The sequence below is a fragment of the Struthio camelus genome, chromosome 25 (assembly GCF_040807025.1).
Source record: "Struthio camelus isolate bStrCam1 chromosome 25, bStrCam1.hap1, whole genome shotgun sequence".
Lineage (NCBI taxonomy): Eukaryota > Metazoa > Chordata > Aves > Struthioniformes > Struthionidae > Struthio > Struthio camelus.
In genome coordinates this window covers 7,025,263-7,052,740 of record NC_090966.1, presented here as the reverse complement: position 1 = coordinate 7,052,740, position 27,478 = coordinate 7,025,263, and the positions used below count along the sequence as shown (strand labels likewise).

The 27,478-nt window shown below is 42.4% G+C and overlaps 1 protein-coding gene and 1 long non-coding RNA gene across 2 annotated transcripts; one reads left to right on the top strand and one right to left on the bottom strand.

Annotated features, from left to right (window-relative positions):
- Positions 1-5,576: 5,576 nt before the first annotated feature.
- LOC138062205 (uncharacterized) lies at positions 5,577-21,309 on the bottom strand. Its single transcript, XR_011136298.1, has 3 exons — positions 17,216-21,309; positions 9,379-9,532; positions 5,577-6,964 (listed from the first exon to the last, which is right to left on the bottom strand). It is a non-coding gene; the product is annotated as an uncharacterized lncRNA (long non-coding RNA).
- CCR7 (C-C motif chemokine receptor 7) lies at positions 14,366-27,368 on the top strand. Its single transcript, XM_009687764.2, has 3 exons — positions 14,366-14,616; positions 21,320-21,369; positions 23,207-27,368. The coding sequence occupies exons 1-3, from the start codon at positions 14,607-14,609 to the stop codon at positions 24,269-24,271; spliced, it is 1,125 nt and encodes a 374-aa protein (XP_009686059.1). The 5' UTR covers positions 14,366-14,606; the 3' UTR covers positions 24,272-27,368.
- Positions 27,369-27,478: the final 110 nt, after the last annotated feature.

The window sequence follows — 27,478 nt, the reverse complement described above, 5'->3', positions numbered from 1 at the left end:
TTCCCTCTGGGTATAATCTGGAGCACTTCCTTGTTTCGACAACAAAAAAGAAATGACACGGCAGTCTAGTATGTGTTATCACTGCTGTTTCAGTTCTTGCTAGCTAGGATGTCTGCTGCAGCTGCCCTGTTCTTCACTCTTCACTTTTAAAGAAAGCTTTCAGTACGTGAACAGCGCTCCCAAATAAGGCTGGAGGACGACGTCTCGCTTTTTTTTCTGTGTAATCTTTCATGCAGTAGCTGTTCTAGAGGTAAGGAAGTTTGCTCATGTTCTGCGCACAACTTTTCAGGAGGTACTTTTCCAAGTCTCTGAGTACAGTCGTCTTGAAGTAACTGACTACGTGTCTTAAGGTTTTTTCCTATGATTCAGAATTCTTTTCAACAACACTCTTTGCTTTTCTTCACCATCTAATTCTCTTGTTTACTACTGAAATCTCATAGTATGACCTCAGCCAAAGATACAGCAAAATACAAAGCAGGAGAGTGTTTAAGCATGTACTTTTATCTCTGAGCTCACAGTAATGAATACAGTACAAACAGTGAATATAAAAAAAACAGTGGTTTTGCTTGCCGTGAGCTTTCAAAACCTCTGGCAACTCTACAAAAGTACTGAAAATGCCACATTGGGCCCTGTATAAACAGAAGTCCTATCTGAAGAAAACAAATGCTCTAATTACAGAAACAGATACAAGCCATTTCATGACTCCAACTACAAAAGAACACATGATGCATATGCTTCAATAAACTAGTATGTTTTTACTGAATAGTTGGTATATCAGATGGTAATGTTTTTTAAACCATTTTGGTTTTTTTTTAATGGTCTAAAAATAATAAAATCCAATATGTTTGTTTTTTTTAAACTTACAGTGGTCTAGTTCTTGTCTTTAAGATAGTGACACATTTGATATAGTGCATTCATCAACCTTTCTCCATGTTAAGCCCAGAGGGGAAAAAATACATGGAATTCATTACTGAAATATATTAAATACAAAAGTTATGCTCCAAAAGTACTTTGAAAACCGAAGCAAAAAATTCCTGAGTAGCTCTAGGCTTTTGTTCAAAATCTAGCTATCTCTAGAAGGAACTCTGATGATGGCTTTTGACTTTGGAAGCCAATGAACAGGGGAATTTGTAGTGGGAATAATACAAGCAGTAGCTAACTTGTCAGTTTTTTGCCTGTGAGCTTTTAACTGCCTCTCTCCCCAAATTATCAGCAATAATTTCATATTACTTTGAACAAAGTGAAATTTCCAACCTGAAAGGGCTATGAGGTAGGAACTTAAAAGCAGTAAGATACTTGCAAGATATGAAGAGGAAGATGCAATTATAATCCAAGTACTTACAATCTGAAGTCAGTTTTTACTACTGATTAACTGCGCTGCGCTGCACTCCACTTCGGATGATTTCATGAACTGTCTAAGCCAGACTTGGACCTTTATTCCTGCTAGCAAGCTAGGCACTAACCTGCTAGTGAGTGCCTTAAATCAGTGCCTTGCTAGTCAGTGCCTTAAATCAGGCACTACCGCACAGTCTTGTATACACATTAAATAGACCATTAAGAGATACTGCTGTGTAATTTACATTTTAGTTTCATACTCCAAGAGAAGTAAACCTTTTGGCAGTTGATACGAAGTAGGCATTTTTATTGAAATGCCTGCAGTAGTTCTTACAATGTGTAGATTCTCCTATGAAAGAGAACTTTAGGCTCTAGAGACCCGATTTAAATTCTTAATGTAGATGTTAAGACTAACCCCCAAAAACAAACAAACATCAGTCTCAGCACTGTACCTGATTTTCCCTGATGGGCAAATCTGAGCAACATGCTTGCTTGTTGAGGTGATAAAGGAGAATGTGTATATAACCAATCATACATTAATTCCTACAGGTAACGTTACAGCTTCCTGAAGTGTGCAAATATACAGTCACTTACCTACCAATGATTGTTTTGGCATATCAGTTGCAGAAAATACAAGGCACAGCTGAAAGTCAGGAAGGAAAAGAAACCAATGATGGAAGCCCACACCTTAGGAATACCATCACACAGCGGGCTACTCAAGTGGAAATACTTGTATTTTGCTCACCTCTCAAGGAAAAACATGAGTTCCTATATTAATGTATTTGCAAAATGGTGTTGCCTTGGACACAAAAAGAGCCCTCATGAGGAAATGGAAACCATAGCTGCTCCTTAATCTTATTTTAAAAAAACTGAAGCAGTGGAAACCCCCTAAAAATTAAAGTCATTTTAAATTCAAAATTTTAGTCAGTTCCCCAGAAGAAGAGGCAAGCTGTTCTTGCCATTAGGCTTAAGCCTAATGCTGTACTAGTTAAATCACATTTTAGGAGTTTCTATTTCCAGCTAGTAAAAGGATTGCTGTGAGAAAAATATACCTTGAGGCACTTATAAGAGGCAGGGAGAAAGTGAAAGAGTTGTACCCTTTTTAACTCAAAGATAAGCCACCTGCTTGCATAGGCAATTGCGTTATTCACTTTCAACTGAGAAAGTATTAGCACCAGTGTTGAAATTATGAGGAATTCTTTGTTAAAATCAAATTAATCTAACTACAAAAGACGATAAAAAGACAAGGGTGTTGCCTTTCTTACATTTAAAATTCAAATCTTAGCACTTTACATTTTCAGAAAGGTTATTTAGATTTAAAAGATGAACAAATGTGTTCGCTCACTCATGTTGTTATATACCCTTAAATCCATACTGGGACCTTTCTTGATTAGCTGCTAACATGATCTGATCAGTGCTGCATATCATGCAGAAACTAATGCAAAGTGCTGTTCCTATCAACTGTGTTCCCTTTAATAAGCCTTTCTGATTATATGCAGAGACTGTTTTAAGCCTTAAGTTAAATATCTGAAGATTTATTTACTGCATTACCTTCTCCTAAAAAGCTCCTTCTTGAAGGATGGCTGCTGCCAACATAAACTCCCAATTTCTTAAATGATAGCAGCTGCTGTCTGGCCTGGGCCTGACCACAAAGGTGCTCAGGTGTTTCCAGTGGAATTGGTTGGTGCACAAGCAATAGGAAACCCCACACCTCAGGTGCTGTGAATGCTTGTTGTGCAACAGCTTTTATCTGTGCAACAGCTCTAGTTTTTGAAGGCCATTTGTGTTTTTCATCTGCTACGTAGTCTCAAGGCATATGTAAATACCAGTATTTATTGGCAGAGATGGGGTGCCTTGTAGCTAAGGGTGTGTACCCAAATGAGCAGGTGTCACTTTCAAGGGTAAAATAACTTTTCCAAGTACACAACCCCCCCCCCCCCAAAAAAAAAAAAATTGCCCAGTATGTAGCGTTTGAACCACTGGCCAATCCCAGTGGTGTTTGGCAGCAGTGCAGAAGTCCCTTGCAAGAGGCACCTGCAAGGTATGTGAACGTCAGGGACCAGGTGCAGCAGAGGGACCCAAATCAACACCTGCGATGGGTACTGCCACCTGGTACTCCTGGACACCACAAGATCCCCAGCTAGCTGCTGTACATGCTGCCTCTTGTCTGGCTGGTAAGCCATAAAAGGGGAAAGAGTGAGAAGGGTGGGGAACTACAGAGAGCAGTGAGGAATTTAGGGGAGTCATGAAGAGTAGCACAGACAAGAGAGAAAGCTCGGGGAGGCACTGCAGTACAGGTAAGACCCAGCAGCACTGCAGCCAAGGCTACAGCACCAGACTCAAAAGAAACCCGGCTCCTTTGTTGTGCTGCTGGCATAGCCCCTTTTCAGTTTGCTGCTCTCCCAGCTGCAGCTGGGACCAGCTCCCACGTGCCACGCTGCTTTGCGGCTCCAGCTAACTGGCTACCTGCAGTTCTGGAGGGAGGTAGCTAATTAGAGCTGCTGACAAAGCAGCACCTCCACCTCCTCATGATGGCCTGAAATCCTCCCACAAGGAAGATGGAGTAGATAAAGCTCACCACCTTGCTGGGGGAGAACTGTTCATGTTAGTCATCTATGTTCTCCTGCCTCTGTTTCTTGTATGCTTTGCCTGGGGAGTGGGTGCAAGCTTGCAGAACTGTGGTGACCGTGGCTCCTTCCTCCTTCTCCAGCTGTATAAAGACCCTGCTGTGGTGAGTGTCCCCAAAATCCCCTCCAAGCAGGGGTAGATGTGGGTGCAGGCTGATGAGCAGTAGCATGGAGACCGCGGGGAGTGCCTGCATTGCTGGAGACACCAGCTGAGGGGGTGTGCAGTGGGGCCTATGCTATCTTTCACAAGATGCTCAAGAGTGGGCAAGTCTCTCACGCTCTCTGGGTACTGACAAGAACATGAAAAGATGAACCCAAAACATTGCATCATGGTGAAGGAGTTGTTTACTTTCGTCTGTTTTTCTCTTCAAGAAAAAACAGGATTTTGGGGGAGAGTCTGACTCATGCTTTTTGACCTTTGACAGCACCACTGCTCTGCAGTTTGCTGTAGTTTGCTCTATAGGTTAAATCAAGTAGGCAAAGGTTCTCTTCTGTGTCTGCCAGCTCTGAAAAATATGTCTTTTGTCTCCCCACAGACATTTCCTATTAGAAGTTAGTCTGGAAGCCTAGGTTTAAAACAAAAATTTTTTTAAGTTGACTATGTTTTTGCATTGTGATGATTGGATCTTATCACCCCCAAAAGCCTTCTGACCTTCAAAACTGAAGTGAAGGTATGAAATGTGGAGCAGGCCCACAAGGCTAAATGTTCAAAGGTGTTTAGATGCTAAAATATGAACTAGACACCTTGTAAGACTTACCCTGTTGAATTGTTTTGGAAAGTGCCTCATTCATGTTGAAATACATGGGGCTTAGGCTCCTAAAATCTTTGTGCACCTAAATACCTTTTCAAAGCATGATCCTATATATGTGGTTGAGGCTAGCTTCTAATGAAAGACTAAGTCTCAAATTTTTGTACAGCAGCTAAATTTAAAAAAGCTTTTAGGGTAGCTAAACAAGAGTCTACTCCTACTGGCAGTAAGTCTACTCCTAAGACATGTTGTTGCTGCGGTCATCAAAGCTAGGTTGTGGAAAGTTCACAGCAGGCAGCTGTAGACCTTCCGACAAGAAGGGGACGTGTTGGCAAGCAATAGGTTTTCCTGGCCTCAAGGGAACAAGGTCCAAATCCTCTTGGCTTGATTCAAAGCAGGCATTTGATGAGGCCTCCTACCTGCCCCACAACGTGTTTATCTCGGTTCTCACCAGCTGGAAGTGGTCCACCTTGTATGAAATACCCTCTTCTTTGCTCTACCATGTCTCACGGAGTCAGTGACAGTTCCTTTCTCCTTTGCTTTTCTCTCTCTCTCTCTCTCTCTCTCTCTCCCCCCCACCCCGGTTCTGTGGCTAAACCCCCTGCTGAATAGTTCTTGCTTTTTATTTAAAAAAAAAAAAGAGAGAGAACTCCTGAATAACTTATCAAAAACTATTTAAAAATTTAAAAAAAAAAAAAAACTTTCAGGTTGTCCATCAATCTAAAAACCCTATGTTGACACAGTGCCATTAAGAGCACAGTAACAGTCTCCGCTCCGCTCCTTCGATTACCTCTCTTCCTCTCTCGTTAACTGACAAATGTTACCAGCAGTGCTGATTGCTGGGTTATTGAGAAAATTGCTCTTTTCTACAGATTCAAGAGAGGAATTGGTGTCAACTATGCAACTGCAAAGGTATGTGAATTAGCATAAAAGCAGCCACCAGGCGTCTCTCTAAGCCTCCCTTTACGACTTGTCTGCCTGGAGGTGGATTAGGGGAAAAATAGACAGTTCTACCTGTGGTGGCAAGTGCCAGACAGAACTGCAACAGCAGTATCTGTTGTAGTACATGTTGGTTTTTATGACTGTGATCAGGACTTGAAACTGCACAGTATTCGGTTTGTGAATTTAATTATAGGAAAAGCTCCATTAAAAACCTTAGACTAGAATGTATCTTCTGCTTGTTTTGTCTCCACTTGCAGGTATGACTATGCTTTCCCACACAAATAATGTCAGTTCAATTTTGGTTTTAGATAACTTGACATGAACCTGAAGTAACTGTGCCACAGCCAATTCAATTAGCCAACAGAGGTAACTTACAGTTATGCTAACTTAACATCCAATGTGAATTAAACTAAATTGAATTAAGGTCACTTTAATTCTGAGTAAGACTGTCTTTGTGGGGACTTGATGCAGTTTAACAAATTCACTTTAGTTCATGCAGGTTAATTTATCAGTGTATCCCTGTATTTAAAAAAAAAAAAACAGAGGGCAAAGTTGATGACAGTAAAGTCTTGAGTTTTTTGAGTGCAAGTGATAACTGAGAGTTACTACCAATGTTTTTTACCACAAACTGTCTCCTCTGCTGAGGAAAAACAGGTTCTTAAAGCAAAATAACAAGCATGCACAAGCATTTTTGGCGCTAGCAGTGCTATGGAGATCGCACTTGGGGGTACAACAGACTGGCAAGAACAATCTGGGTTTGTTGTCGCTTAACTGCATTGCGTTAAAAATTAGAGCTGTGCCCTGCTAGGATTTTACAACCAGACAGTTAATGCATGTCAGTCACCTGACCGAGAAGAAGCATTTCATGAGAAGCAAATAAAGGCTACTGCATTCCTAGACCTCAGTGCCCCTGTTTGGTAACCTATTGCACTTGGAAGCATGTGAGGCTGCAAATTCCTCTCATCAGTCCATTGCGTATTTTGTGCTTAGATGTGATCTTGCTGTGAGCTAGAATTTTTCTTGTTGTCCTCTTGGATCTCATCTTGAGCAGAAACAATCTTCAGCCTATTACTGTTGCCTGATGGTAGCTTCTTTGCTGAGTTGGGTATAATGCTCCACATATATAATTCGGTACTTGCCTAACAGACATGGTACTGATTTTGCCAATTTGCGTTGCGTCTGGAAATGGGATGGGTAAGTGTGGCATTTAATGAACTCACCACTGTCAGAAACGCTTCTTCTAGCGGTTAGAAATTGAGCAGGGTGTTCTGGACTCCCAAGTTCTGCTGTCTGTTCTCAGTGTGACTCATGCTATGTACATACAGAGATAAAAGCAGGTGTGAATGTTGTAATAGACACTGGCACAACTTCAGCAGAGGCTAGAAATGAGCTTCAAGCCCTCTGGTCACCTTGGACATAAACTGAGATTGCTACCCTGCCAAAGTGTGCATAGTGCCTTTTTCAACTGACGTTAGGTGGACTGAATGAGCTGTAATTACACCTAGGCAGGCATACAGCAAGTCTCAGTTTCTGCTTACCCAGACTGATTGCAGCCATAATCATTTACGTCTTGAAGGAGTTCACAACACTTGACTGCGGTTGTGAATACTTAATCAAGTGCTTTGATTCCCATATTTGAAGTCTCTCCTATGTATGCCCAGCATTACTGAAATCAGATAGTCTGTCAAGTGGAATTTCTATGGACAATCAAATAGAAATCAGCTACTAGACTATAGGCTTGAAAGCATGGATCCTTGCTTTGGTTTAGGTCGCTCACTGTTTTTTGTTCTCAGTTCCCTTCTTTCATTTTGACACTTTTTCACTGTCTTTTTTTGTTTCTTTCTTTCTTTTTGAAGTGGTTTTGCAGTTATCAGGTTGTTGTCTCTCTAAGTTATCACGTATAGCTTCACTTGCTACTTATAAAGGCTGTAATTTCTGTGAACAGCTAGTTTCAGTTTGCTTTCTGTAACTCAAGCCTATTTAATAAAAAAGGCAAGAAAGAGCCATTTAAAATCCAGGCACCAGTTCCAGAGGGGATTAGGGGGAACCAGAAATGGTGACAGTACTAATACAAACATGAAACAAAACATCAGCATATGATTTTTTTCCTTTTTTTTTTTCCACCCCATTCATCCATTTTTTTCCCCAGGGATGGAGAATAGCAGAAGCATGTGATAAAGGAGACTTTAGCGAGCTCTTAGCTGGAGAAAGCACCGATGGGATCGTTCCCCGTCCCTATATCCACTCTCTTTTTTTTTTTAAAGACCCCAGGGGATTGGATTTAAATCTTAGACCTTTGGAATATGGTAATGTTGGCTCACAGGAAGGTTATTTTCTGCAGGTTCAGCTGACATTTTACTCTGTCCTTTCAGGAGACTTGATTACATTTTTTTGTTTCTCCCTAAACAAGCCATTTGTGTCACTAGTATTTGATACCCTTTGGGGGAATTAGAGGCAGTTATCAAACCTGAGTCGGGGGGAAAAAAGTATAGGGAACTCTTCAAAAATGTCTCCAGGCATAATGAGTGCTACATACACTTTCCCCGCTATGGAAAGAAAAACACCTGGAATTGCAATAGGAACTATCTCTTATCTCTCTTCCCTTCTTCCTTGGAGTGATTACTGTCTCTGTTTCACATTACTTCAAGCCAGAAGGGATCAGCATGTTCATCGTGGGTCCCTACATAACACTGACCACAAGAGAGAGGAACCTGAAAGAACTTATAATGGGCCTGGTAGTGTGGGCAAACAAAATGGCACAGATCTCGTAGGAGGCCAAGCAGCACTGACCTACTGTTCAGCATTCAGGCAGCCAGAGCCAAGAGCAGGCTGGGGCAGTGGCTCGTTACCCTGCTCTCCTCTGCACCTCAGCTGAGGCAACCAGCAAGCTTCTCTGTTGCTCCCAGTGTGACCTTGCCCTCTTTGCTTGCATCTCTGGGTGCGTTTGCCTTGTTCCCACTTGATTCCTGGACTGCAGGTTGAGGAAGCTGCTTTGGTGCAGAGCAGATGCAACTCTGGTCAAACAGTGGTGTGTTTTTTTGTTGTTTGTTTCTTTTTTTGTGAAAAAGAACTGTAGAGAAATACCACCACCCACGGCATGATGCAGGCATGAAGAAGGTGAATTCCTATTGACACCAATTGCGTGCTCTTCTCTCATGTGGCTGGACTAGAGGCAGCACTTAAGCTAGTGAACATGGGCAACTGTTTGCTCCTGAGGTATATGAGTGAGTCTGCTGTGCAGATTACTTCCTCTACTGAGTGGATTAGACTTTTTTTTTTTAATAACCTCATAGGGAGATCATAATCATAAGATTTTATTTTTTTTCAGGGCATCCCCTACAGCCCTGGTAAGAAACCCTGTTTGTGAAGAATCCTATCTCACTGCCTTTCTTTAATGTCAGGAATTTACTCAAACTTTCACTTCTGCTATTTTGTTTGCTTGAAGACCAACTGGGTCAAAGCCCTCCCTGGAGTAAACTACTGACTTCAGCATAGGAACTTTCCCTATAGGTCTCCGAAACGCCAGCCCAGTAGCTCAGAAACCGAGAAGGGTATTTGGCCAGAAGGCAAAACTCGAGGTGGGAGATTCCAGATATCTCAGCTTTGCACAGGGGCTTGTCTGCCTGGCAAAGCAGCAGAGAGGAGACGTCATGATCTTACCATGACGTAAGAGAAGGGACATTATTGGGAAGTGGGCACTTGAGTAATGTTCACTTATAACTCACCAGTGCTTCTGTCTACGTGACCCTGGTCTTCCTCCAGTAACGAGGAGATATCATCCTTCCTTATGGTTTAGATCAGAGAAAGAACAGCACATCACTGGAACTGAGCGGGGTGGCGTAGCTGATGTTTTCCTTTAGTGCTTCATGCTGTCTTCTCCTGTGGCAGGATGCAGGGAAAAGAGGGACAGATCAGAAGTTGGCAAGGCACCTGTGATACCTAAACTTGGCCTATAATGTTTTATTTCACTTTTATGAAAAACTTGTCTTCTGATACTCAGCCTGGAGCTAGACAATAGTAATTTTTGCCTGTTTACCTGAAGCTGTTTGCTGCGGCTCGTTCAGCACTGTGTGAGCTAACCCATGAAATGCAGCTGAGTTGATTCTTTGTCCTGCAATGACCAGAACCAGGTGAAGCTGAATGGACTTTCCACTTGCTGAGAAATTCTAAGTCTGTTTTCATCTCAACTCAACAGCAAATTAATGGAAAATGCAGGAAAGGTTTTTATGTCACCAAATCAAAGATCTTGTTTTGTGCCTTTTCAGAATGAAATTACGCCTTGCTAAGGTGCAATGGAGCCTCAGGAATTCTACTTTATAAGATTATAGTACAGTTACTCTATACAGCCTGTGCATGCTGGCCAGGCACCGTCTCCTATGCTGTACTGTCATCCATATGACTTAGCTGAAGAAGAGACTGAAAGAAGTCCTATTTATAGAACAGGGCATGGATGTGAAATACATGAACTAAATTCCCATGAGACATTTCATCACCAAATGAGTTGCAATTTAATGTCAAATCAATTCAAAATTACATCTTTCAATTCAGTTCAACAAATTCAGTGTTTCAGTTTGTGTTGAACTAACCTGAAATCTTTTTCTGAACTAATTTCCTGTGGAGTTTTTTGGGAACGGCATTTTTTTTTGAAAAGTCAACTTGATGAATAATTTCAGTGTTGCGCTAACACCGCAATGCGGGCAGTAAATTGCACCACTGATTTCTACTTTTCTTGCAGTGGAAGTGGCAATAGTAAATCAAGGTTCTAACAAGATACCCATGAATTCAGATGTTTTCAGTCCTGAACACTTTTTTTATAATTGAATTTTAGCATAACAAACATCATCCTGCGAAAACAGCACAGTGTGACAATCTTTGGCATGGATTAGGCCAGGCATTGTTGAAGATTATATTATGTCTGAATGTTCACGTAGGCTTATATTTTTGCAAAAGATAGCTCACAGGAAGCACATATTACAGGGAATATCTCAAAGAGAGAGTCACTAAGGCATGAAATGGACTGCAAATATGCATGTTAAAGTTAAACAATGCTTTCATAAATGTTTTGAGAGCTACTCAGGTATGAAACATAACTGCTACAGAAAGATTCAGTGACACATACCCATTGCAAGTTGTCGTTGCAAAATTTACCAGCTGTGTTTTCAGGAAGACAATTTGCTTAAATTAGTTGGCTCTGACAACACACAATTTAGTATGTATCAAAAGCTAAAACTTGTGAATATGCACAGGAAACAACAACCTGCAAACCTTCTGCCTGAATTTTTTTTTCTCTCTCATTGTCTTTGGCTTCAGCTGCCATGGATTTGGTGATATACTCACTGAGATTCTGCATTAAAGTTTGGTTCCCTTCTGTCCGAGAACTGTGGGAGTAGAGAGTAAATCTAGGAGATTGTGCCTATCTTTATATACTTGCCACTACCACAGACAACACAGTGATTCTGTTTACAAAGACTTTACACCCATCCTTTCGAAGTATTCTGCCGATACCTGAGAGAAGTCTTTGATCTCTAGCCCTTTCTCGCAGAAGTGGTTAAAATCTAACTCTCAAAGGTACCTGCCTGGATAACTGATGAACAAAAGGAAAATGCAGCAATAGAGCCACAGAGCTGTGAAATGCATCTGCCTACAGAGACAGGTCAAAAACAAGTGTTCTTAAAACCTAGTGATGTGTGTTTAGACAATGCTAAGGAAACTTTGTAGGTCACCTTCTGGGAAGCCAGATAAAAATGTTGATAGTCTCCAGGCATGCTTCATGTTGCAGTGCTAAGTGCAGTTGCAGTGCTAAGTGCAGTTACTTGTGGGCACCTGGCTTTGGGTGAGTTATGTGGGGGATGCAGAGTCCAGCACTGGAGAGCTGCCCTGGCAGAGCATGGAGGGCCCATTAAGTGTTCCTGAAGGGGATCAAAACAACAGTGGCATCAGCTTACCCAGAGCTAAACACTGAGAAGGCACTTAAGAGAAAACTGGGCTGACACAAGGCTTAAGGAGGGTCTGAAACTGTAGATGGATGTTTAACATATGATTTGAGAATATCAGCAGGATCCACAACTTCGGGTATACTTAATTCAGGCTTAAGGGAGAGCTAGAAAGTGGTACATCTGGCTTCAACTTGAAGCCTTTATAGTATTAAAGGCTAGACAGCAAGTGATACGTAGTTTTAGGATCAGACTATTAAATTTAGGTGCTCAAGTTCTACTGAAGTCCTGTTTTGGATGTGGTTAACCATCAAAATCTCTTTAAATTTTTAATAGAAACATATTGCACAGTTTATATATAAATGTGTGTGTGTGTATATATATATATATATTTAACAGTACAGAATCTTCAGCTTTTCCAGAGCTAATCTATGCTGGAGGAAATGAGGAAATTGCTCTTCCCAATAGTGTGCAAAGTGTTCACTATTCTCAAGAGCTGTGGACTATCAGATTTTCTGGGGTCATGAGCTTTAATGTTTAGAAGAGTTATCATTCACGTACAACTCAATCTTACCTATTCTGGACAAGGCTTTCCTCTTTGGAAGGCAGGAGGAGGAAGTGTTTCTGGCACAGGCTCTTTCTTGTGTGCATGCTGCCTGAAAGCACTTGGGTACACAGAGAGAGATTCTGCCTTGGGCAGGTATATCAGAGGGCTGGGGTGCTAGTGCTGACATAACCAGTCAGTTTGTTTAATGTAACTGTCTCAAGAGAGACATGGCACTACTGGAGAGAGTCCAGCGGAGGGCTACAAAGATGATTAGAGGGCTGGAGCACCTCTCCTATGAAGAAAGACTGCAAGAGCTGGGCCTGTTCAGCCTGGAGAAGAGAAGACTGAGAGGCAATCTCATCAACATGTACAAGTATCTGAAGGGGGAGTGTCAAGAGGATGAGGCCAGCCTCTTCTCCATGGTGCCTGGCAAAGGGCAGAAACTGAACCACAGGAAGTTCCACCTAAACCTGAGAAAAAACTTCACTGTGAGGGTGACAGAGCATTGGAACAGGTTGCCCAGAGAGGTAGTGAGTCTCCTTCCCTGGAGATATTCAAAACCCGTCTGGCTGCGATCCTGGGCAATATGCTCTAGAGGTCCCTGCTTGAGCAGGGCGGTTGGACTAGATGATCTCCAGAGGTCCCTTCCAACCTAAACGATTCTGTGATCTAGGCATTCTGCTACTCTTAATACATGTTTTATGTTATGCGGTTATTTGGCAAGACTCCAATCTGATTATGCTGGAGAAAATAGTTGTTCAGGATAGCCAGAAATCAGCTGCCCAGCACAGATGTCTCAAAGCTATTTAATTACACAATAATTATTTTTCTGATGCAGTGTAAATAGATAATCTCTAAATCAGTCCAGATCACCTCGATCCAGATCCTTCAACCCATCTTTCCCCTCCCTGCAAAAAGAATCAATGCAACGTAGATAGGCATTAGCTTTGCTTTGTTTTCAATTTACTGAAACAGAATGGTGTCTTTTTAAGTGTTTCCCAATCACACAAAGATTGCCCCAGTTTGATTCTCTTCTGAGACTGGTCTTTCCAGCTAGTTTTGGCAGTTCTCTGCTCACTGAGCTGGCTCTTTCTGGTCCATCTGGAACTGTTTAACCCTCTTTTGCACACTAAGTAGGATATTGACACGCCTAACTCCAGCCCTAAAGGGCTAGGTACTGTTGAGCCTGTTCCTGTGATGCTTTATTTTTCCATCTCTCCTGGCTGCAATAACAGCATTGCCATATCGTAAGAGGAAGATGCACAGGTCAAGGTGCTAAAATACAATAGGCTGTACAGGTATGCTGATACAACAAAGACAGCACTCACCGTATCCTCAGTTAAAAGGTAATTTTCTATAGTTAAGTACACATGCATGTGACGGTACTTAAGGCTGTGCAATTTGGGATCAAAGCCTCCAGCAGGAACGCTCCCAACAAGGAGGAGTGAGTACTAAGTCACCTTGGAAGGACAGAAAGTGCATGAGGAGCTGGTGATGTTTCTTAGCTGCTACAGGAGTGAGTTTCAAGAACTGTCAGCTGTCCAAATCAGACAGCCACAAAACAAAAGCCATTTATTTTATATTGAAGCTGGATCCACTTAGGAACAGGATTAGATGAAGTGACTCCCTCTCAAGGTAGGGACCAGAACTGACAGTGCTGCAGGTCTTTCCAGGGCTCTGCCCTGGTACCTGAAATTTCTGCAGTAACATCATGGTGGGGAAGGAGCAGAACTAACCACAAACGTGCAAAAGCTTTTGAGGAAAACAGTGCCTGCTGATACTCAGTAGATGATAACGCTAAACAGAAAAGGAAAAAAGAAGTGGGGAAGTTCACTTGCTAGTTTGGGAGCTGCTGATTGTCTACCAATAGGGTGATGTGAGCATGTGGGAGAGGGGTGAAGGGATGCCTGTCACTGGCGGTTCTGTGTATTGAGATTTTCCACACAGTAGTTGACTATTTCTGGGGAAGGTGTTCTGGAGGAGATGAGTCTTCTGTTTCCTACCACACTCTGTTCTGGTTGATGCTCTGCTGGATACAGTAGGATCTACTGTGAGCAGCAGAAATGACAGAAGAAGGGAGATTCTCTCCTCTTGTCCCTTTACCACAGTTACAAGTCTCATGTGTCAGTGCAAAAGCAGAACCTGCTGTTTTACTGTGCTCTCAGAGGGTGTGCGTGTGGTTTCAGACCTCAGCTGCATGCACTGAGGAAGAACCTGAACACAGTGTCTGAAGGGAGCGTGGCACGTAGCACAACTTTCCTGTATTGGTGAAAGCACAAGGAGGAGGAGGAGGGTCTACTAAATGTCAGCGCTGCCAGGGCATGTCACAAGCCTCTTGCAGAGGTGCAGGAAGTATATAAGGCAGAGTGCCCTTAAGAGGGTCTCTGGCAAGAGGCACAGTGCATTGAGGCTACACTGGAACGTATGATGCTCTCGCTAGCCTTGTGATTTCGCTGCTGTTTGAAACAAGACCATGGACAGTGGTGAGTACACATTCTGCGGTCTCTGGCTTTGTCTTCAGCTTTAATAATAAGGACAATGTCCAAATTCATGTCCTGTGACACAGGAATGCAACGGACAATTTTAACAGAGCATGTAAATGATGTGAAATAAAGTTTCCATCTTCCTTATATTTACTATAAAAAAAATCCCAAGCAAAATTATCTTTTTTTTTTTACAAGCTGAAAAAGAAAATCAATTACGTCAGAAACACAAAAAGTAGGTTTGGAGCGGTGACTTCAAGGAACTCTTCTGTCCCAAAGCAAATTAACTCTTCCTGTATCATTCATACCTTGTTTTCATGTTCCTAAAAAATAGACAATGCTGTCTCCCTGGTATTATCTTAGTTCAGTGAATAAATCAAGGAATTGGAGCAGGCATATCTGAGTTTATTCTTGGCTAGACCTCTCCAGTCTCATGCAAACTGTTACCATTAATGAATATCTGCACTGTGGCCACAAAACTTTGAACCTCTGCAAAAATTAGTTTTGCATCTGCTCATTGGTGGAATAGCCCTGAGTCAGAGCATTCCACATGGATCTGTATTCCCATGGTTTACCCATCATCATGAAGTATGCAAAGAATAAGCGCACAAGAGAATTGCCTGCTCTTTGGTGCATGTCATTCCCATCAGCCCAGGAGGTACAACACTTGCAGCTTATTTGTGTCTTGTAGAAAGTTTCATCATTTCTTTAGTCATTTGTTATTGTTTTTTCATATCAAGGGCTCTGCAGGCACCTGCTTCCAGTAGCTTGAGTAGGTGGAAGGCTGTAGGAGGGGAATGGCACTGTGGGGTCAGATGTGGTAGATAAGAGACTTTTATTTTTTTTTCCCTCCTCTCTAAAACTATTATTTATTCTTTTTGACTTGTTTTTATTAACTTTTTGCTCAAATATTTGAAAACCGTAATTCCAGTGTAAATGAGAGAGATGCAGGGAAGAGGGACAAATGAAGACACTCAGGAGGTTAAATTAGTTTATGAACAAAGCTCATAATATAATTGATACCTCTCCACAACTGAGAGCGTGGTCAGTTGTAATAAGGATGGTGAGTGCAGGGCAAGAGCCAATAGGTTCATTCCAGTAAAGCCCTCCTCTGGCAGTAATGAATTAAGCTTTGCCATGGGGTGGAATGGGGAGTGCTTCTGCCTTTTCTGTGACATTTTTCAAATCAAAGATTTCAATTTATTGGGATTGAAGAAATCAAGAAACTAGGATGCAGAAATTTGAAGTGACTCATGCAAAATCACACAGAGAGCTAGTCTGGTACAGTTGGGAAAATAACCACTTCTTTCTATTATCTTTGTCTTGTGTTTCAACCCCCAACCTACTCTTCACTCTCTAGGCAGGGCTTTCTCCTTCTGGAAGGTCAGCAGTGATTCATGAATTAAGCAGAGGGGTATTCCACCAAATGTAAAGTGAAGAGCAAAAGCATTTGGTGCTGAACTTCATGCTGAATTAGGAAGTGGGAGCTCAAGGTCACCCAACCTTTGAAGCGACACTGGGGGACGCAGCTTGCTCCTGTTTAGTGCAAGAGAGCGATTCACCACATGTGCAAAGGTGATGGGAAGAATTCAGAGAGTTCCTGACTGTCCACTGCCTGTGGAAGTCTTAAAAGCGCAGCATTACGCACGAAGAATCATCTCTGGCACGCTCTGCTCACATGAAAAGTCTCTAGAAAGGTTACAGTAACAAAACAATTGTGATTAGAAGGTAGGAATGGGTGTACTGGATTCCGTAAGATCCAAAACGCAGAAATGGGGAACGGACAGAGAGAGTCTTCTCATGGATGCATCTTCCCTGCTTCTAACAATCAATGGGTCAGTAAATTCCTGAACCAGAAGCTGCATCCAAACTAACATGTTTCATAACCCAACTGGATCTATTCACCACAGATTAATCTCTTTGTGATCTTATTTAAATTTTTGGCCTGTGCCTGTTACTCTGAGGAGGGTTCTATGCTTTAGTTAATTGGTAAAGGTTAATTATGATAGAAAAAGAGAGAAAGAATCTGACAATAAGAGTAGGGCAATAGTTCTGCTTTGGATTTTGGAGGGTTTTTGTCCCGCCACTGAATTTCAGTAGAATATTCCGAAACATTTCTAGGAATGTTAAAACAACTGGGGCAAGTGCACAGCATTATTGTGTGTGTGGTTTTTTTTTTGTCTTAATAGCAACGTAGGAAACACATGATCAGCTCATCTAAGAATGATTTTCTAATTTGCTTATCTCTGCTTACCTTGCCTTTTGAGTCACAATTTCCCTAAAGAGGTGGAGAAAAATAATTATCAACTTTCTTCTGTAATGCAGGCCTATGAATGTATGAAATAAAAGTATGACTTAGCTTCATTGGGCCTTTTCACTCCTGAAATGAGGGCCTCTTTCCTCTATCAGTTGTGAGAAATAAGTTGGGGGGGAGGAACAGGCACTGAGCTGTTAACGGCCAAAAGTCATTATATTATTTAAATATGATTAATTCTTCTCAGAAATATCTGGTTGCTTTCCCCAAAAGCCTACTACACTGATGGTGAGGAGGCACCAGAAACTGGTACATGGGTAAAGATATAAACAGTACATTACTCACCGCCAAAATGCGTGCTAAGGTGCTTGAGATTGAAACTTCTGCTTTGCAATTCTGGCCAACAGGAAAAAAAATCTCACTGTGAGGGTTCAGGCAGAGCAAGTTTGCTTAACCTTTGCCAATATTATCTAAAGTATTCTTGAGAATCCAGTGAACACAACCTACTGCTTTTCACTTTGTGCATTCCTTGGCATTAGCACAGAGGTGAACAGCTGCTTCTCCAGGATGGTTTGGTTCAGAGCCTGGTCTGTGCAGGGAGGAGCCAGCCTGCAGAGCAGGAGGGAGTTCCTTGCGCGGAACAAACCCCAGGGATTCATTCTGCAGGATTTTGTTTGTCCAGTCCAGTTTTAAACATCCTCATAGGTTGTGTTTCTGTTCCTCCTCCCTCCTTTGGGAAGACTTTTTGCTGCCAAATACTTCTCACTGTTGGAAGCTTTCCTGCTGTTGCTTAGCAAGCATTCTACTTTTTTCTAATTCCAAGCCTGAGTTCCTATCTCTTGGCATACCTACAGGGCTTCATTTGTGCTGCTGCTGCTTTTATCTTGCTTGAGATCAGTTCCTGGTGCTGAGGAGATATTCAGATAAACAGGATGGGATTCATCTGTCCAAACTTATATGTTCACCCTTCTGTTGTAGCATTAAACGAATTGCACCGCAGACATTCACCCCCAGACAGGTGAATCATGCCTTAAACACCTGTTTTTTTCCCTTCACTATCAAGGGAGCCTAAACAATTAATCAGATGTCAATGGCTAAAGTTAAGTAAGATGAATCCCATCCCATGTGCTTGTTCGATGGGGGAAGATTTTTCAAAACTGACTCGATGCTGCCCCACCTTCCCCAGCCACTGCCATCAACAGCAATTTTGCTATTTCATCTGTGTATAAATGGGAGCAGATGCAGGGTAATTTTAAGTGTTTTTAAAACTGCTGCCATCTTTCACAGGAGTGATCAGGGGAAGTCATCTCCTTGCAGTTCATTTGACAGAAGTTGCACTGAGATATTCCCAGAGCATGTTCCATCCCTCTTCACTCACAGTGAGCAGTTTTCCTTTCCACCAAGCCTTTCCAGGGCTTGCAGGACAGGAGGGTGCTTTTGAGAATTGTAGCAAACCAGCTGAGGGAGATGGGGGATTAAACAGGGCTTCATAGCATGTCTTGACTCATTCACTGTAACGGGGCTTTTGTTGGTTTTAAGTAAGGTTGCCAGTTCTACTGTTTGTGGGGACTTTTGAGAGGGTTTTTTTTTTTCTTAATATTTTGAGGAACGAAACTTTAGGAAAATACCCACAGCTGAGAACTGCCATAGCTTTCTTTTCTTTTTCAGCCTATCTAAAATTGCCTATTCAAGTCCAAAGCATGTCTCATTTCCTCTCTTGCAACCCATTTGCTTCTGCCCCTCTCTCCCTTCCCCCACTGCACTGGACTCTTAAGCGCAGTGCAGTGAGAAGTGAGTTTCGTCCAGTCTGCCTGAAACTGGTGACTCAGGGACTCACTCAACAGAGTAGCAAGGAAGGATCATGAAGCTGCACAGACTCTCTAGTTATGCCTTTGCAAATGCGTAAACTGAGGTGGGGGCAGTAAAGAGGAGAAGGTACAGTGGAAGCTTTTTTTTTATACTGAAAATCGTGTGACATTTAAAACATCTGAAATAGCAACCAAAAAAAAAAAAAGCCATTGGTGAAACTCTTCAAACGAATGATGCTTAGCTGAACTGTTTCAGCATCGTTGGTTGAGTCACTTCATTATCCGTTCTATTTTGTTACACACTCCAAATCGGTCTAGCAGCAGGAGGCATAGTGGTTGTGTTCTTTGGAGGAGATAATTAAAAAAACTTTATTTTTTTAATTTATTTTTTTATTTTAAATTTAAACATAAAAAACTTATTTTTAAAAAAATATTTTCAATTTAATAGTTCCGTGAGCAATGCACTGATGAAGTGGGATTTATGTTGGTCTCTTTCCCCTGTGGGCTGACAGTGGTGGATGCCAAAGGGTGGTTCTCCTCTGCCTCTTCCATTTTTATAAAACTTTTAGGAACATAATTACCTTTGAGACTTCAGCCCCTGCCAAATGTGATTGAGACTGGCCAGCAGAAGTAATAATTATCCAGCAACAGGCACAGGCAGACAGATGCACAAACTGCAGAAGCCCTTAGGAAACCAGGCTATTAAGAAGGTATAACATGATTAAAGACCCTAGTGGGTTTTTTTGCAGGGATCAGGGTCCCCATGCAGAGCTGGTCCCAGGCAGAGTGGGTAATAACATTCCAGGCTTCCTTAAATTCACCTAGTAGGTTTAGATTGTTTGGGGTTTCAGTGCATTTCCTATGTATGATGTGCAAAAATCAGCTAAGGAACTTGGAGGGAGAGGTGGCTAAATCAAATGCTCACTAAACCTCTTCCTGCAGTCTGGGACTGGTCAGAGCAAAAAGCATTGGACATAAAGAGAGTAGAGTCAGAAGCATTTAGCTAAGCCTCATCCTCAAGGCTAATCTTGGCCAAACTACCTTGACATACTCTGCTCCTTACTGTAAACTTCACTACTGAAACGTGATTACATAGTTTTGATTCCCCCAGGAGGAGGATTCAGAGAATGAGATGGGCAAGAACATAACTAAGCACCCAGTTACACGAAGCAGCTTAAAGATGAAAGCATAAGGGAGGCACAAACTTCTAAGACGTTGTGGGTAGCTCATGTAAAGGCTCTAGGGAACAAGCAGTACAGCTTTTTCACATGCGGCTGGGGATCTTCCACCCTCACATCACCATTCATGTATATATGAGTATCTCTGATCACAGATACCAAGATAACTGCTTCTGTTGTTAATGATGCTATTGCGTGTGATCTAAACCAGGTCTTACTGGGGATGGAGTGGCAGTTACTTGAAGTAGTGGAAATTAATCCTCCTGGTCCAGGAGGACAGTGGCAGAGCAGGGAAGGGTACAAAGACTGCTCTGCAACTAAATAGCAGGTAATTCAGAACAGAGCTGTGTACAACAGACTGCTGAGCACACGGCGGGGGAAAGGAATCGGTCAGAACTATGAACAAACAGATTCACTGGGAGGAGGAAGCCATGTTCATTAGAAGAAACAGTGGAGAGGCAAAAAAAGCATCTCCTGTCTCCGCCCTAGCCTTGCTCAGTGATCCTGGACCAGAAAAGTGCTATGGGGAAGCAAGAGCCTGATGTGTAGGGCACTAGCTAGCACTGAGAATGACCTCCTGTGATGAGCAGTATGATGCTCAAAACAAAATATGCCAACCCTCCTTCAAGGGAGGACACATCTTCAGCTCACATTGGAGCAGAAGGCAGCGAGGGCTTTCTCTGAGTTACCAGCACACCGCCTAACTTGAGCAAGAAAAAGTTTTAATTCCAACTGCCTGAGGTAAATGCTGATACGCGCTTTAAATAGCAGTAAGAAAAAGCTTTCACTGGCCCCTACGTCTCTGCTAACCACAGCAGGAAGAGCTGTTTGTCTGAGATTGCTCTCAACATTATCACATCTGGCTCTGAATTTAATTTTTCCTCCCAGCTGTCAGCATCCTCTATCTCCACATCCAAAGACAGCAGAAGCCAGCTCTGACATTTAGAGCTGTATAATAAATTTCAACAAGCTCCAGTTATGTATATCCTGCAGGGAGCAGAGCTTTCCTGTTCTGCAGTCCAGTCACCACACTGTCAGGGTCAAATTCATTGCACTCACAGCTGTTTTTTTTATGGGCATTGAGTATGCTACACCCTCACAGCCCAGAACAAGGCACTGGCTGCTGACTGACTATAAAAATAAAAATGGTTGCACTACACAAGAGGTAACTGGATCTTTAGCTATCAGCCTTAACTTATGGGGCTGGAGGCACCGGACTCCTGGGCTTGAGGACACTCTGACAGTAACTTGTTAGGTGATGCTGCGCTAGCCTGGTAGCATCTTCACTGGGTTTTTGTTTATCCAGCTGTGAGGAACGTAACAGAGTTAAGAATGCCATGATCAGGTATGCTACTGGGGCACAGTATTGCTCTGTTAAACCTTAGCTACGTTTTCAAAAGGAACATCACGTGGGAACCCCTACTTAACTGCTAACAATAACACAGTGTCTCCTTCTTCTCTAGGAAAGCGGATAAAGGTTACCATTGTTTTCAGCCTTCCTCTAATTTTTCAGGTAAGATGTTAAAAACAATGTGGTTGAAATCTAGCTGCATTTGTGTTGTAGGCAAATAGAGATCTTGGCAACTTTGACAGACCAAAAGCAGACGCCCACAGTGCTGGAGAGATCTGTGGAGGATGCTGCTTCTCACACTAAGAATCCTAGCACGCATGGAGGTAGATGGTGAGAAAGCAAAGAGCAGCGCTAAAAGCCAGAGCAAAAACAAACACAAGGAACAAAAAATGGAAAAAAGAACAGACACAGTTATGTAGACTGGGATTCCAAGATAGCCTTGATTATTAGACCTGAGTCCCATTCTAAATGAGGATTTTCAGAAAAAATGACAGCATGCTATGCTGAGTGTGTGTGGAAAAACTGGGTTGTTCCTCTTTGGAAAGATCTGGTCAAAGTGCCTCAGCCTCTGGGCTTTAATTGACGTTAGTACTGAAGAGCTGAAATGCCTAAAGAGGAAGAGTTCAGCTGCCTTGAATGTGATGTTCATCTTCCTCCTCCTGTTCCTGCTCAGAATAAACCTAGAGGTGGAAAGAGAACCCAAAGTACTGAACTCTGTTGTGACCTGCTCCTGAACCTTGTGCCTGGCCCCCAGTGCTCATACTCCTGTAACCACAGGAACATCCTCAACCTTCCCATAATCCTCAGCTCAGCCTCTTCAAGAAGCTCAGCAAGGCAGGGAGGTTTTTGCAGCCTGCTTCTTTTCCCTTTCACTTCTGGTGGCATGCCTCCAGGTAGCACGCAGGATGTGGTGAAAGCCAAGCCTGCCTGAGATGGAGAGTGTGCTAAGATACTCAGTGATAACAGGCAGAGGTATCCAGGGGAAACCTTTCATCTCTATGCAATGGAGAAAGGGTACCGGAGACTAATAAGTCACAGAAAAACAGGGCACAGATACCACAAGCTCTCTCTACTCTGTAGATTATGGTAGTGTAGGAAGATGAAACAAGAATAATCAGAACTTAAATCAGGGGCAGGGGCCTGAATGAGACATCAAGAACTCATCCCTGTCAGCACAGTAACAATTTCCTGCTTCAGTCACTGTGCTTCCTCAGAGCTTCATTGACACTTCTATTAACTTAGTAGAGGAAAAAAGCCAAAGGAGGCTCCAGCTTTGTCTTCCCACAGAGCCCTTTATTCACATCACTGGTTTAGCTATTTTACAGGCTTACCCTTTGCTGGGAGTGAACAAGGGAGACAGGAGGACCAGGAAGCATGCAATAATTTTGAGGGCTTGCAGCGCCAGGTTGCTGTTGGCTAGAAACACAACATGTTGTTATACTCCTCTTTTAGTGCTTTCACTAGTGGGAAGTTCACATGAAAAACAGGAGTAACCCAGGAGGGAGGGACAAAAATAAAGTTAGAAAATGCCTATTGAGTATAGTCAGTCAAGAGGAAATTTTCTTCCTTCTGAAGGGAGGAGAACACTGAAGGATCTATTATTTTTTTCCTATTTTATCTGACATCTGACTATGTATACACAGCTGTATTTAGGTCCCAAAACATCTGGAAAACAGCTACGCATCTGAGAGTTTTCAGGTATCATGTCAGCTGAGCACTAACATTTCTTGTGGAATTCCCACTTTGACCCCCAAGCCCCCCAGCCCCTACATGCTTATGGCAAAAGTTTTCAGCCATGAAACTCTGCCAACTCTATTCATGATATCTGCATGAGGAAATGCTTGGAAACCCCCTGGGATTTCTCTGCTGTCTGTTGGCTGGATGCTCCTGCTTGCTTTCATGCCAACTTCAGTCCTCATCCTGAAACAACTCATGGAAGGACAAAGGCAATGCATCCAGATTACCTGTCTCAATGCACTTTTTTTCTTCCCTGTTATAGTTCTGCACTGGCAACAACGTCACCAATGACTATGACTCCAATACCACCATCGACTACACCATGTTTGAGACCCCGTGCGAGAAAGAGGAGGTCCGTAACTTCCGTGCTGCCTTTCTCCCGGCCATGTATTCCCTCATCTGCTTCATCGGGCTGGTGGGGAACGGGCTCGTGATGCTGACCTACATCTACTTCAAGAGGCTCAAGACCATGACGGACATCTATTTGCTGAACCTGGCCTTGGCAGACATCCTCTTTCTGCTGACCCTCCCCTTCTGGGCCACAAGTGCAGCCATGTACTGGCTTTTTGGGGAGTTTGCCTGCAAAGCTGTCTATTGCATCTGCAAGATGAGCTTCTTCAGTGGGATGCTGCTTCTCCTGTCCATCAGCATCGACAGGTACTTTGCTATCGTTCAGGCTGCCTCCGCCCACCGCTTCCGTCCCCGGATGATGTTCATTAGCAAGGTCACGTGCATCCTCATCTGGCTCCTCGCCTTCATCCTCTCAATCCCTGAGCTGGTTCACAGTGGCATAAATAACTCAGACAGCTATCCCCGTTGCTCTATCATCGCTACTGACTTGCAGACATTTAACACTGGCATCAAGGTGTCCCAAATGATTTTTGGTTTCCTATTTCCCCTACTGGTCATGTCTGTCTGCTACCTCATCATCATCAAAACATTACTCCAGGCCCGCAACTTTGAGAAGAATAAAGCTATTAAGGTCATCATTGCTGTGGTAATTGTTTTCCTTGTCTTCCAGCTGCCCTACAACAGCGTCATGCTGGCCAAGACCATCTCAGCTTTCAATCACACCAGTTCGTGTGAGGAGAGCAAGAAGCTTGACATGGCAGATGACGTGACCTACACTCTGGCCTGCTTCCGATGTTGCCTCAATCCTTTCCTTTATGCCTTCATTGGTGTCAAATTCCGCAATGACCTCTTCAAGCTTCTCAAGGAACTTGGCTGCCTGAGTCAAGAGCGTCTCTGGCAGCTGTCCACCTGCCGCGAGAGCAAGAGGTTTTCCACTGCCATGGAGACAGAGACAACTACCACTTTCTCACCATAAGGCGAGTTCTATGCAGGCTTTGACTGAGCTGAAGGCTGGCAGTTTTGTACACTGCCACTATTTTGAATTACTGATAGAGCAGGACCTGCCACTGCTAGAAGCGGAAAATTCAGGAGCCTCCCCACATTTCAAGCAACGAGCGTTGCTATCCAACACTCCCACAGATGGAGAGACTTCAATAAAGCTGTTGACTAATACTTAAGCAGGGGAGAGGGACACCGAGTCTAAAATTTATCATGCCACTTGACCTTTATTTTAGTCTTTCCTAGTTGAAATGAGAAATGCTCAAAATAGAACCGTTTTCTTTTAAAAACAACACATATCAAGACAGCAAGACATTTGCGCAACAGAATTGCTTATTTAGAACTGAACTCCCAAGAGCTTTCTTGCTTTGTGTTGCATTTAACAAGATTGCCTATTGCTCTTCCATATGTACACAAATGATGCCTGTTGCACTGACCCAGCCTTCAAGGCAAAACAGCACCAACGGTCTCAGGCTCCAAGCTTAACAGAGTATGCAATATAAGCTATGAAGTACCCTAGCATGCAACTCTCAGCTCTACCTTCCCCACTAAAAGCTAGAAGTTTGCATAATTAATCCTAAATGCATACATGATGTGCATAGTTTCAGTAATTATGCATATTATTGTGGCATCTCATAAATTTGACAGGAAAATAACTTCCAATTCACTTCTGTCTGTAGTGATGATATCTATAAAGAAGGTGCATCCTAAGGAACAAAACTCATTGCACCCAGATATCGACTTGTATTCTTTAGAAACAGCTGCTTCGCTCTGGAAATTAATTAAGCTAAATCAATGAAAGACTACTTTAAACTCTGAAAGGGCATCTCCCTGTGCAGGGGCTGATGCAAGGGTAGCTAGTGCACTTTCAATTCAAACTTTCTGCATGGAGACAAGCTCTCAGTGATCTGAGTTACAAGCCCCACATAACTGAAGCCTTTCCAATCACCAGGCATACAAACAAATTAAGAAACAGATATTCCTTCACCTATCCAGCCAGGTGCTTAAAAATACATTCTTACTGCGTAGCCATCCACTCTGTCCCAATGTCATCCTTATTCCTGACATGGTAAGGAACTGTCTACCCATATGCTTGATATCAAAGCATGTGTTTGGTGCCAGAATGCTCAGCGTTTCACAAAATTAAGCCCAGGGCAAGTCTGTATCTATTTCTATGGGCAAGGCTCTCAGGATATGCTTGTGCCCATCGTCCAACCACTTTAGTTTGCCAATACCTGAAGCTTGCTCATATTGAGCTTTATCGGCTGCTGGGGACAGTCTGCCGATTTTCACATACGTGTAGGGGCTTTCTGTGCTATTGCTTGCTGACCTCAGAGATGAACGAGGGGTTTTTTTTCCCCCTCCCTTCCTCATCAACATGTCTCTTTCTAGGAGGACTTTAGCAGCTGGCTTTTTATAAGTCAGATATGTATTTCACTTATAAGCTACTGAAAATGTGTTTTGCGTTCATACTGTCACTGCTAATAAAGATGTCATTCATTGTGGCTTGATTTAAATGCAAAAGACAGTCACGTGTTGAAGACTACTGCCAGGGTCACGTACCTGAAAGGAACATGGCAGCTGAGCAACAGATTATTGTCGTGTAAAATAAGACCCTGAAAAGCAGCCCAGAACATAATGCCAGTTGGTGCATTTACTAGAAGAATGAAGATGCCTCTTGCTGGATGAATACCCTGGGAACTGCTGCCATGGGACATCTGAATGTCAACAGCGGAGGAGCTGCTGCAATTGTACAGCTGTTATTGACTAGTATGCCACAATCCCCGTATCACATAGCTCTCCCTGAAGCCAGACACCAATGGCAGAAGTTCTTGCCCATGAATCCCCGTTGGTGCAGGGCAGTAGCAGGCTAGGTCAGTGCATATATCTGACCCTACCTTCCAGAGCAGCACTTGAACAGTTTTGATTTGTGGAACCTCTAAGTATGTTCCAGTGGAGATCAGAGCCATGCAGAGCAAAACATAAAATTCCTGAGAAGACATTTATACTTTTTTCGTTATCACTCTTGGACCCATCAGAAGTAATCTAGGGAACTCTACGGACCACAGATCAAAAAACATTGTTCTGGAGACATGAGAATGAAAACTGACCTTCCAAGGAAATAATCCCGTTAGCCATTTTTGAGACAAAGCTGCCAGCTATACAGCTGGCTGCCATCATAAAAAAATTCTTAAAGCATTTGGCTCTGGGGTAAGGGATTTTGCCATGAGCTAGAACTGAGAAAGAGAGTACATTCTGCTCTGCAGTACTTGTCTATGTTGAAAGATAATCCCATCCAATTGTTTAAAGCATTTTCTTTTCTAATGCCCATGTTATATATGCAATAAATGCTGCCTCTTTGTCATATGAAATGGGGAGTTAAGACTGACACACAGCACGGTCATTTGTTCTTGGTTTGTTCCTATAGTCCTTACTAAGATAAGGCACACAGCTAATGAGAATTTAGTGATAATGAGGAATATCTATACTACAGGGTCTTTTCAGTTTTATTCATCAGTAACAATATATTCTTAATGTATATTGAGATATGTAAAGCTGCTTTTCATAGGAAATAAATATGTACACGAATGTACACTGAAAAATACATTGCTTTAACTAAACATTTTAATGCAAAATATATTCACCTAACTTATTCCAACAAGGAAATCTGCATCACCAAAACATGCAATTGTATTTGTATCCTGTTTGATAAAAGCCCCCTCTGCAAACTGAGAATGCTTTAGGTCTTTATCAACTAGAAGTATTGTTAATAGGAAAAAATGCAGCTACTTATATAAGAACGAGATACTAAAGCACAGGGCTTAGATATTTGAAAATCTGATATTCTGTTACTCATCTAGAGAAAAGAGACTGTGTAAAAGCATTAGCGCCTCCTAAACAAGACAGTGGTGACTTCAGAGTGAAAGTTCTTCTCAAAGCAAAAGATTAAAGGCCACTTACCTAGGTAAATCATATTAACATTGACTTAAGATCCTATCTTGAAATTCCTCAGTGAAGTCTCAAAATTGACTATGTTTTGGTATTTCTGGAAAAATAAACAATTAAAAAAAATACCTTCATTTTTTTCCCTTGTATTTTCTCCATCAGATGTAGCTTGCACGTATCCTAGTGGCAGTATCACATCCTTCTGGTCCTGTCAAGTGATGTTTGTTGATCAACCTAG

What these genes read in the sequence shown, in the direction of transcription:
- CCR7 (XM_009687764.2), top strand. An exon ending in GCCTTCCTCTAATTTTTCAG is followed by an intron (nt 21,370 to 23,206) that starts GTAAGATGTTAA and finishes TCCCTGTTATAG; the next exon opens with TTCTGCACTGGCAACAACGT.